General features: G+C 40.8%; 1 protein-coding gene across 9 annotated transcripts in view; it reads left to right on the top strand.

The window, feature by feature from the left end:
* LOC132383017 (myocardin-related transcription factor A-like) overlaps positions 1-12,407 on the top strand; it is a 216,309-nt gene that overhangs the window by 127,395 nt on the left and 76,507 nt on the right. For all 9 annotated transcript variants that reach the window (XM_059953712.1, XM_059953713.1, XM_059953714.1 and 6 more), the window contains one exon: positions 10,819-10,884. In XM_059953712.1, the coding sequence (XP_059809695.1) occupies positions 10,819-10,884 (66 nt within the window). The remainder of the gene's footprint in view (positions 1-10,818; positions 10,885-12,407) is intronic.

Genomic DNA, 12,407 nt, shown 5'->3' with positions numbered 1-12,407 from the left:
GAGTTTTACTGGAACTCCACATAATCCAGCATTATTTTTACTAGGCAATATTGAAGGGATAAAATCGAAATCCAAGTTGAATAAACATCAGAAAGAATGCATAAAAATTGCGTTGGCAGTAGCCAAAAAGGCTATTGCAGTTACTTGGAAATCGGATTCATACTTAAGTATAGATCGTTGGAAGAATGAAATTTTTAGCTGCATTCCACTTGAAAAAATTACTTACAATTTAAGGGATAAATATGAAATATTTCTGAAAAATTGGCGCCCTTATTTACAAAAAATAGGATTAAATATATAGGTGCTCTGAAGATAAAATTATTGGTTATCTGGGGAAAAAAATAAATATACATATTAAAGCTATTATGAACTCCATGGAGCATGTGGGGATCTTTCGATATTCAGGCATTCTTTCTTTCTTTTTTCTTTTTTTTCTATAGGGTTATGTTAGGGGGAAGGGGTGATAATTTTTTTTCTTTCTGTAGCCTATTTGAAAATTCAATAATTTAAAAAAAAACACAGCCTTTAGGTGTAGAAAGTATTCAGTGCAACCCAAAGGAAGCAGATATGAACAAGGGGGAAAGTAACTCCACTCAGACAGTAGCCAAGGTAATGACTGAACCTGTTGTTGTGAGACCACAGCTCTGCTAGCTGACAGTTACCCTCAATGATCTCTTCACCATGATACCTCAATGACACAATTCCATTATTCCCCAAAAATAAAGTTCTTGTAGGCAGGACACCAGTACAGGTTGAGCATCCCTTATCCAAAATCTAAAAACCTCTGAAATCCAAAATCCGAACTTTTTTTTGAGTGTTGACAGGACATCACAAATGGAAAATCCCACAAGGCATTAGGAGGTTTGCAGGTGATGCACAGGTCTCTGTGCACCACAGGCAGTTCTGAGAAGTAACCTCAAATTTGCAATGAGCAGAAGTTAATGAAAAATAGTAAAACACAGCATAAAGCAAAAAATTAAGATCTCAACCTTGTATTGAAAGAGTGGATTTGTCAGCGTCGAAGTGAAGCTATGCTTCATGAAGCAAGCAAAGATCTATTACGACAAACTGAAAATTGAAGGTAATTGTGAATATTCAGCGGGCTGGTTGCAGACAATTAAGAAAAGGTGCTGCATTAAATTTTCAATGACTTGTGGTGATAAAGCACCTGTTGATCATAAAGCAGCAGAGAAATTCATTGATGATCTTGCCAACATCGTCACTGATGAAAATCTAACATGCTGTATGGCTACATCAGTGCTTATGTGTGATGAACAAGTTTAAGACAAAGACTGCTTACCAGTTACACATAAATTCAGTGTTGCGAATGATGGCAATGCCAAATACACACTGACTGTCCATTTGGCAGCCAAGGTAGTGATAGCTCTTAAAAATATTATATAAAACCACCTTTAGTATGTGTGTGTATATACAGTGGTATGCAAAAGTTTGGGCACCCCAGTCAAAATTTCTGTTACAGTGAATAGCTAAGCGAGTAAACAACGACCTGATTTCCAAAAGGCATAAAGTTAAAGATGACACATTTCTTTAATGTTTTAAGCAAGATTTCCATCTTTTACAGTTTCAAAATAACAAAAAAGGGCCCGAAGCAAAAGTTTGGGCACCCTGCATGGTCAGTACTTAGTAACACCCCCTTTGGCAAGTATCACAGCTTGAAAATGCTTTTTGTAGCCAGATAAGAGTCTTTCAATTCTTGTTTGGGGGATTTTCGCCTATTCTTCCTTGGAAAAGGCTTCTAAGAGTAAGAGTTTTGGGCCGTCTTGCATGCACTGCTCTTTTGAGGTCTATCCACAGATTTTCGATAATGTTCAGGTCAGGGGGCTGTGAGGGCCATGGCAAAATCTTCAGCTTGTGCCCCTTGAGGTAGTCCATTGTGGATTTTGAGGTGTTTTTAAGATCATTATCTTGTTGTCGAAGCCATCCTCTTTTCATCATCAGCTTTTTTATAGACGGTGTGATGTTTGCTTCTTGAATTTGCTGATATTTAATTGAATTAATTCTTCCCTCTACCAGTGAAATGTTCCCTGTGCCACTGGCTGCAACACAAGCCCAAAGCATGATCGATCCACCCCTGTGCTTAACAGTTGGAGAGGTGTTCTTTTCATGAAATTCTGCACCCTTTTTTCTCAAAACGGAACTTTGCTCACTGTGGCCAAAATTCAGCGTCAGAAGTTTGCAAAGGAACATCTAAACAAGCCTGATACATTTTGGAAACAAGTCCTATGGACTGATGAAGTTAAAATAGAACTTTTTGACTGCAATGAGCAAAGGTATGTTTGGAGAAAAAAAGGCTGCAGAATTCCATGATCCTGTAATCTGATGCACAGGAAACAATGTCGAGTAGTCAGAACAAAGATGCACCATTTGACCAACACTTGGTGACATTCCAAGAGAAATGTTATGTACTGAATACTGAGGGAAAATTGCAGACACATTTAATGAGTTAATTGAAGCTTCGGTTATCTTCATATGTTGACACTTTATATAAAGCCAGATCTACAAACAAAATCTGAGGTTTGACAGCTTTGATACTTGCGCAGTTATTTTTGCAAATTCTTCTGCCGCTGCCATTATTTTCCTGTACTGCCCTAAGATACAAGAGGGTATTTTCTGTGAAGTAAGTGCAGTCAGGATGGGGTCATTCACATAGGATAGGGGCTGTTTTACGGAGAGGTGCACTGCTGTTTGCCAGAAGACTTGCACATGAATGTGTAATGAAACTTTGCTTCTTTGTTTGGCATTGAGCAGGACATGGAACCACTCAAAACCACTAAAAGATAAGTGCCTCTTAACAACAAGACTATCTCTCCAGTGAATCGCAGTTAGTGATCGGTATAGTTAATACTAATTTTGTGGGTAAACTGCATTCCTGTGACTTAGCAATATGGACCTATGTGAATCCTGGGAAATTTACCTGATTATTTTCTTTCAGTGAATGAGTTAATTGTAAAACATACCCGAGCTTTTGAAAAGATTTTTCATGGCTGTTACCCTTCTGTAAAACCCTTGTCTTGCAGAGCTGCCCTTTGGAACTAGGGCTGGCATAAACATTTTGTCACATGGTGTATGTGATGGCGGAGGGGCAGAGGTTATATATGCAATATGCCGTAGACAGAGGGGTTTCCATGAATTTCCTTGTTTGTCCACGGGAGTTGAGCGCCCTTCCCATACCTCCAAAGCTATAGTTGTATTGTCAGGGGCCTTCAAGCGGAAAGAACCGTACACTGTTAAACAGGTAGATATTTTTTCATTACTTTCCAAAGTAAAGACTGAACATTTGAATGTTGGTATTCAGTAGCAAGGCTGAGAACCTTTAATTTGTTTCTCTTCCTTATTTTTGATTGTTATGAGTTTGCATGGCAAACTAAAGGAAGTTAAGGCCATTTTTTGCTGTAATGTTTATAGTTCTAAGGGTAGAGTTATTTAAAACCTTAAAGTTTCTAGAAGGCATACATTTGCAATAGTGAACAGTAACTGGAATAATAAGTTTCAGTATTGCTTTACAGTTGATATATTGGGATTTTTAGCAACAAGAAAAGAAAGTAGTCAAAGGTTAGTGCAGGAAATTGTAGAGCTAAGTGCTAAAGGTAAGGTTGCCAGTGATAGAGCAAATTAGTTAGTAGGTTTAACTTTCCGAACCTTAGAGAGTTGGAGAGAGGGAGCGGCAAATCCATGGGGAGGATGAGAACAAGAATCAAGCACACCATAGGGCAGTCTGGATGTATAACAGGGTTCTACCAGATACCACAATGGTCTGCCCATTACACCGCTGGTATCTAGAGCAGTAATGAAGGTCCTGCATCTCTAACGGTGTTCGGGGCTTCCTTCATCGCATCACTAGCTTACTTTTGGTTTTCACTGTGCAAGTGCAAGTGGAGACTCTGGAATACCGTCAGACTCAAAGGTAGAAGGATTCTTCATTGCTGCTTCCGTAATAGTTTTGTTTTACCAGTCAGGGTTGATGGTCCTGAGCTGAACCCCCAAACCTGGATGATTAGTGGACCACTCTTAGTCTGGTCTCTAACCTTTGACCTGTTTGGCATGGGTGACCCTGCCAAGAGCCAAAATACAGTGCTCCGACTCCAGCCAGTCAGGAATTGAGGCAGGCAAGTCTCCAAACCACGACACGTTTGTGTTCCTGTTGGAGGTTTGATGCCACAAGAGCTACCTTGATGTCGAGGGCAGTCACTCTCACTTCATCTCAATAATTTGGCTTTCTGGTTCTTACTTGGACCAAGGTTGTGATAAAGCCTGGAGATGGTTGATCTTGGCAAAACCCAAACTGGACATCAGCAAGCATAATGTTGGTGAGTCGATAGCACTTCAAAGATTTAAAGGTTTGTTTTATTATAAAAGTACAGTAGGTATGCAGAATACAACTCTGAGATTTGTCTTCTCCAGATAGCCGTGAAATACATAAAATCCATGGGTATCGTTAAAAGAAAAGATATCAACACCCCCTCCCCCAACATGAAAAAGAAAAAGAAACAAAACTCTCAAAATCCAAACCTCCCACCCCCTCCCTCGCACAAAAACTAACAGATCGCCCCACCCGGAAACCAGCAGCTAAAACATCAAACCCTCAACCCCGTCTCTTGCACACAAAAAACTAACAGATTATCCACATGGAAAAACACTAACAAGAACATCAGACATCAAATCCCCAACCCCTCCCTCGCCCAAAAAGTAACATATCGCCCACCCACCATTCAGCAACGAGAAAGAAGACACAGAAAACTGAAGGAGACTAATATAAACTACAGTCCACACCAAAATCACATACATCTTGGAATTTCAAAAACAACCTCCATCAGCATTGAGGGGAGTGACAGCTCGGACTCAGTCCTTCCGTGAGGAGTGACCGCTGGTCCACGGTCCCTATGGAGAGTGACCACTTTCATTGACACTGGGTAGGATATAATTAGAAGTGATTTGCCTTGTGCTGTCAGTGATGTAACTACTAAGCTAGATGCATAGGTAGTTCTGGTGCACAGGTTCAGTACTGCAACCAGGATGCTTGTACATCCTCAGTCTTTCTGTATTCACTAGATTCACACAGTAAACTGAGTTGGATGAAGACTGGCTTTCTTGCTAGGGATCTGAGGGAGTAGGCTGAGATTGAATGCTAACTCAGTACATCTGTTTGAACTTGCTGAATGCTTCAGCCTTTGCCTATCATATGCTAGGCCCTAACATCGTTAAGAGGAACTACCTCCTTTTTGGATCAAGCACAACTATATACAAATAGTGCAGCTTTTTGATTGACAGAAGTTGGTAAAATTGGTTTATTATTGTCCCGCTGTTGCCTGTATATTTTCCCCGTGACCGTGTGAGTTTCCTCCGGGTGCTCCGGTTTCCTCCAAATGTCCAAAGACCTACCGGTTGGCAGGTTAATTGGTCATTGCAAATTGTCCCATGATTAGGATAGGATTGAATCAGGGGTTGCTGGGTGCTGTGTGCTGTATCTTAATTAAATAAATAAGCAAATAAATAGATAGATAAATAGATAACTAAATGTGCTGAGATCTAGTTAAATATTTATTTTACATACCATTCATATGGATCAATTTGCTTTGAGGTGGTACAAGATAACTCAGTAACAGGGTGCAGAATAAAATGTTACAGCTAGAGAAAGTGTAGTGCAGATAGATTATGGCTACTGAGTGGACACCAGGATAACAGGGATTAGAGTAGTTATAGGAATTGGACAGATAAGAGTGAAACCAGGCAAGTGTGGGGCTGCCCTGTTAAGTGACTGTAGTACATTACTGGGGGAGGATAGTGTGTTCAATACTGCCAAAAGCAGAAGAAGAGTGCAGAAGGATCAGTTAACTTGTGGTGCTAAACAGGATGTACTTTGACTTGAAACCCATTTTGATGCAAGTGTATATCCCTCTGTTTGTCACTGTTTTTGCCCACTGGTAATCGTCTGAGGAAATGTAATCCAGATTCCCAACCTTCCCTCTGGTTCTGATAAAAAAAAGGAACACAGGTCGACTTATTCTCCCCATTCCCCCTCCCAACCCCAACCACCCCATACTCATATGTAACCAAGCCAGTTCTAATGCCCTGACTGGGAAAGGCTCATCCAAGGTGGCATGGAACTTTGTCAACGTATTGATGCCAAATTCTGCTTTGGTTCATTTCAGTGGAGCTCAAATTGAAGAATTAATGTGATGTAAACAACCATGTTCCATCAAAGATTTCTCACAATTGAGTAAAACACCTTAAAATCAATACCAGTAATTTATTTATTTATTTAGAGATAGAGCATGGAACAGGCTCTTTAGGTCCCAACGAGTCACACCACCCAGCAACCCAACTAGTCTAACCACAGGACAATTTACAATGACCAATTAACTTATTAACCAGTACGTCTTTGGACTGTGTGAAGAAACCAGAGCACCCGGAGGAAACCCATGCATTCATGGGGAAGATGTACAAACTCCTCACAGGGGCGCAGGAATTGCGCTCCATACTCTGAAGCCCCAAGCTATAATAGTGTCCCGCTAGCTGCGACACTACGATGGCGCCCAGGAGCATGGATTCCATTGGTTGCTTTCATTGCTGCTGTCATTACACTCTGTCTGGGAGATGTTACTAAGGGAGATGAATTAGTATATGTCTCTCGACAATTCTGGAAGAAGGAGGTGACTTTTCTCATTCAATTGTGATCCATCCTTAAGATGCCGTTTGAAGTCCTAGCAATCTGGCCAAGCTTTTCGGCATCTGCCATAACAGCCTAGTTAATGTGGATTGGTTTCAGAGGTTTTTTCTCTCTTATTCAGAAGTGGTATTTCTGTCCTTCTCAAAAGCATTCTGAATGTAGAATTGTTTTGTCTGACTCTGATGTTGCTCTCTTTTCCAAGACTGTGGTACATTGACAATTGTTAGAAGCCACCATATTAATGCCCAATACACAAAACGCTGGAGGAACTCAGCAGGTCAGGCAGCATCTATGAAGCCAGTTGACGTTTTGGGATGGGACCCTTCATCTAGGTGGGGGTTCCCAACCTTTTTAATGCCATAGAGCCTTACCATTAACCAAGGGGTCCATGGACTCCAGGTTGGGAAGTCCCGATCTAGATACTTTATCTATGTTGCTCCAGATTCCAGCATATACAATCTCATGTCTCCGTATTAATGGTCAACCTGCTTTTGTTCCATCACAACTGTCAGATCACTGATGCCTACAAAAAGAAAGGGAGAAAAAATATGGTATATGGTAAAATATGGTGTGGTATACTGCATCTGGTGCTCCTGGTGTGGCCTTTTATATATTGTGGAGACCCGATGCAGACTGGGAGACCGTTTCGCTGAACACCTATGCTCTGTTTGCCAGAGAAAGCAGGATCTCCCAGTGGCCACACATTTTAATTCCACGTCCCATTCCCATTCTGATATGTCTATCCATGGCTTCCTCTACTGTGAAGATGAAGCCACACTCAGGTTGGAGGAACAACACCTTATATTCCACCTGGGTAGCCTCCAACCTGATGGCATGAACATTGATTTCTCTGACCTGTTAATGCCTCTCCTCCCCTTCTTACTCCATCTCTGATTTATTTATTACCCCCCCCTTTCTCTCTCTGCCCATCACTCTTTGCCTGTTCTCCATCTCCCTCTGGTGCTCCCCTCCCCCGTTCTTTTTCCTTAGGCCTCCCATCCCATGATCCTTTCCCTTCTCCAGCTCTGTATCCCTTTTGCCAATCACCTTTCCAGCTCTTGGCTTCACCCCATCCCCTCTGGTCTTCTCCTATCATTCCCCCTCCCCCTCCCACTTTCATATCTCTTACTTTCTTTTATTTCAGTTAAATCTGATGAAGGGTCTTGGCCCGAAAAGTTGACAGTGCTTCTTCCTATAGATGCTGCCTGGCCTGCTGCGTTCCACCAGCATTTTGTGTGTGTTGGGAGAAAAAATATTGTTATTTATTCCTAGCTGGAAACTCCAGGAGCCAGATTGAGGATCAGCTTTACTCACCATGTACATTTACTGTATGAGGAATTTACTGTGGTGTGCTGGTGCGACAAGCAACAAAAAAGCAACATTCAGCAATTATATAAATATATAGTTAGAAGTACGGATATGGAATTAAATGTGTATATGTACATAAATCCCAGCACATATTTACTGTGTAAACAGCATTATAAAATGTGGTTTAAAATGTTTACAGTGCAGTAGTGTCTGAGGTAATAGAGAGTGCAGTAGTTTCTATCCAACTAAAATGATTGATCAGATTAACTGTGGGAAGAAACTTTAAAGATGGTGTGAAGTTGTAAAATTAGGCAGGTCCGTCATGGGCGTGAGACTCCAGAGTATCCAAGACATCCTCAGAAAAGCAGTTTCCAATATCAAAGACCCTCATCGCCCAGGACATGCCCTCTTCTCACATCAGGAAGGAGGTACAGAAGCCTGAAGGCACACACTTAGCGATTCAGGAACAGCTTCTTCCTCTCTGCCATCTGATTTCTGAACAGACATTGAACTCATGCACACTACTACTTTTAATTTCTGTTTTTGCTCTACTTAACTATTTAATATACATGTATATACTTACTGTTATTCAGTTTTTTCTATACTTACTATGTATTGCATTGTACTGCTACCGCAAAGTTAACAAAATTCACGACATATGCCTGTGATATTAAACCTGATTCTGAAGTTTTTGTTTTAATAATTGGGTTTTAATTTGACTCTATAACTGATAACAATTGATGCTTGTGGTGCTTACTGAAACAACAGTACCACCTGGATCCATGATTGTGTATTAGTCTGATTTGTGCTAATTAATATTAATGCCAAATTTACTATGAATAAACCAATTTGAGTGATACTCATTTTAAACTCAGTAATATTTTGTAGACATTGTACGAGTTAACTTAGAATTGCATACATTTATGTAACTACCAATTTCAAAGACCTATTTTTCGAAAAGTAAGGATTTAATGAAAGTAATGTTGAAATTTGAGGGCTTCAAATATTTATCTAATCTTTGACTTTACAGTGTGATTGTGAAATTGAAACCCAATTTGTAATAAGTATATGACAAAAATGTAACCTCCTTTGTTATAGAACATAGAAATTTACAGCACATTACAGGCCCTTTGGTCCACAATGTTGTGTTATTTTGACATCCAAATGAACATTGAGTTATATTGTTTTAGATATTAAGATCCCATTCATTCAACAGAGAAGGGGCCTCTCTAGGAGAACGGAAATGGCTGAAGAAGCCAATTAGGATTTACAAAGTGAGGCTGAGCTTCATCTACTCTAACCATTCTGATTGTGTAGAAATTTGGTAGTCCCTGACCCTTGATTTAAGACTGACTCACAGTTTTGTATTTAACTCTACTCTTCATAGCTAATTTTATGTGTGCTCACTTTACAAATGCTTTACAAACTATCACTTGACTTGATGAGTGGGGAACTTGCATTGTCACTGGCCTCATTTTAAAGGGTCACCAATCAATCAACGGGGTGGGGGGTGGGAACAGATTTTAAGGAATATATGGAATGACCGGTCTGTGGCAATACTTCACTCACTATCTCCTCTTCTGAGCAGACATGAAATGGCCAGTTTCCTTTTAAACTGAACTTGATTCAAACCTCGAAGTTCAAGGTATATTTATTTATTATCAAAGTACATATATGCCACCGTATACAACCCTGAGGTACATCTTCTCATGGGTATACTCAGCAAACCTATAGAATAGTAACTAACAGGATCAATGGAAGATCAACCAGAGTGCAGAAGACAACAAACTGTGCAAATGCAAGTATAAATAAATAGCAATAAATAGTGAGAACATGGGATAATGAGGTAAAGAGTCCTTAAAGTGAGATAATTGGTTGTGGAAGCATCTCAGTGATGGGACAAGTGAAGAGTGTAGTTATCCCCTTTTATTCGAGAGCCTGATGGTGCTGCTGTTTAGTCTTGTGGTTAGACTCGTAGTCCTTGTTGTATCAGACAGTGTGGAGTGTTGAATTGTCAAAACTAGAGGAAATTATGGAATTGCAATGATAATCTGCATCCAGTTTTGGTCACTAAGCCTCTTCAGCACTCAAATCACATGCATCTCAGAGTAGGTGCACAGGCCTGTCACACAGCCTAAGCTGGTGGCAGATTGGGTGTCTGAAGCTTGAAAGAAAGGAAAGAAGAATGTAAGAGAGGCAAGTGAATATTTAGGATTAGCATAATTTTAAATTTCAGACTTGAGTTTGGACATTTATGAAGTGGAGCAATAACTCAACTGGGATGAAAGCTGGTGCTGGAGTGCAGGTCTGGTGGAGTGCTCAACAGACAGCCTGGGCTTTCTGGGTCACAATGGAAGGAAACAAACTGGGATTTTAGACCTGTCGTTCTACAGAGTGAGACTGTGTTTCGTCTCCCGCAGCCATCCTGCGGCTGATGTCAGAGTCGTTGGTAATCTCTGACCACCCTGATTCAAAATTTCAGGTCATACACTGCTGCTATGCAGGGCCGACTTTTATAACTTTCTTGTGGTTTACATACGTTGAAGCAGCATTTTTCTCAAGTGTCGTGCTGAAAGGAGGAGTGGGGAGAGAACTTGAACCCTCAAGGTTTATTTATAACAAAGTTGTAAAATCTCATTGTAGAGCTTATCAGAACGACAGACGGCTTTTGTTATTTCCTACATAGAAGCAGCTGGGCGGAAGCACTCGATCTGTTACCACTTCTGCAAAAAGTGAAGTTAGGAATGGAGAACTTTCTCGAAGTGGTGCATTGTAGCACTTACTCCCTGGCACTAACCATGTCTCTCCCTCTTCTCTGGCAGTATTGCAACTGAAGCTTCAGCAACGGCGGACGCGTGAAGAGCTGGCCAGCCAGGGAATCATGCCACGTAAGTACTAGCTGTTCATACAGTCATAACAAGAGCTGGGGGCTGTTCTTTCCAATTTAAATTAAGTTTATGGTACCATTTTGACACAGCGTGCCTAGTTGTAAAAGTGGTTGCATTTCGCTCTTCATCTTTCTTTTTTTCCATCTGCTATACGTTACTTCGGCACAGAGTTTGAACTACTCTGAATTGCACAGTCTTTCACTTTCTGTAAGCACGTGCAGTTTTGGCTTCGTAGTATGTCTGTAGCACCGTAGAGTTGGCTTTGATAAAAGTGCAGATGTATGAAAGCAGAGAGCAGCTACGTTCACGGATGTTGTCGAATGTGGGGACTTTAACATTAAGTTTAACAATTAACACAGAAGTCATTACCCTTTTTCCTGCAGCCTCAACCTCCTCCTCCCCCCCCCCCCCCCAGACCCGCCTTTTTAGAGATGGGCTTGTGACAGGTGACTGAGTCAGTCCTTCCTCCTTTAGCTTGCTTAGTCGGAGAGTAAGCTTCCCTGAGTGCAAGCCGAATGGGTTTCTCATCCGGAATATATAAAGCATCGTCTGAGACCGAGGCTAGTGATCCATTCTACAGCATTTGTGGTGTTGAGGATGCCAAGGCATTATCGATTGTTTTACTGGCATTGTAGGATAAATTGCTACTAACTGATAACAACTGGTATGGTGGTGATAATTGGAGCAACTGCAAAATGTCTACCAGTGCTGAGTACAGGTAAGCCTTGCACTTTTAGCCTGGTGCACTCTGCATGGGAGAAAGAACTTAGTGGTGCAAAGGACTTCAGTTTGTCCTGATGTTGTCAGTTAAAATTTATTTTATTTTTTTTTTTTGCAGCCTTTCACTGGAAAAAAATATTTTTGAGCCTTAATGTTGAAACCAGGCTTGGAGATCCTAGGACTTTTGTCCATTTCTGCCCGTGTTCTGATCTGGAATGTAGGCATTTTCCACCGGGAAGAAGCTGTGCATCCCACATGAGAACACAAACTCCACTTCTCTAGATTTTTAAAAGAATTTGGCCTGGAACCTCCTGAACTTGGGTTGGGTCGCCGTGCCTGTGGTGCACCGGAGAGATTAATCATGAAAAACTGTAATTTCCTTCAGTAGAGTGTTGAAGCTAAACCGACATTCTTCACGGGAATTAGTTGCACTTGCTTGGGAAGATAGTTGATTAGCAGTGGTATTCTTAATCATGTTATATGTCGAGACAAACTGATGGGCAAAGTGAAAAGGAGAAGGCTGGGAGATGGCCAGATAGGAGTTTCATCATTTGAAATATGTGATCGAGACCACATTTCAGTTTTATGATTTCTAAAGTAAATAATTCAGGACAAATCTTTATGCCCAGTGTGAGTATGGACTGTGATTCATGCTAACATTATGAGATAATTGAAGCAGATGGCGTTGGTGAATTCAAGACGAGGCACTTTATGTCCACAGAAGAATGTAAGAATATGCAGATATTAAATGGGTGCATGTGAAACATAAACAGTGACATTGCTGTGGGACAAATGGGACTTTT

Source organism: Hypanus sabinus, chromosome 29 (genome assembly GCF_030144855.1).
Source record: "Hypanus sabinus isolate sHypSab1 chromosome 29, sHypSab1.hap1, whole genome shotgun sequence".
Taxonomy (NCBI): Eukaryota; Metazoa; Chordata; class Chondrichthyes; order Myliobatiformes; family Dasyatidae; genus Hypanus; species Hypanus sabinus.
The sequence above is the reverse complement of the archived record's forward strand: the minus strand, read 5'-3'. Positions and strand labels throughout refer to the sequence as shown.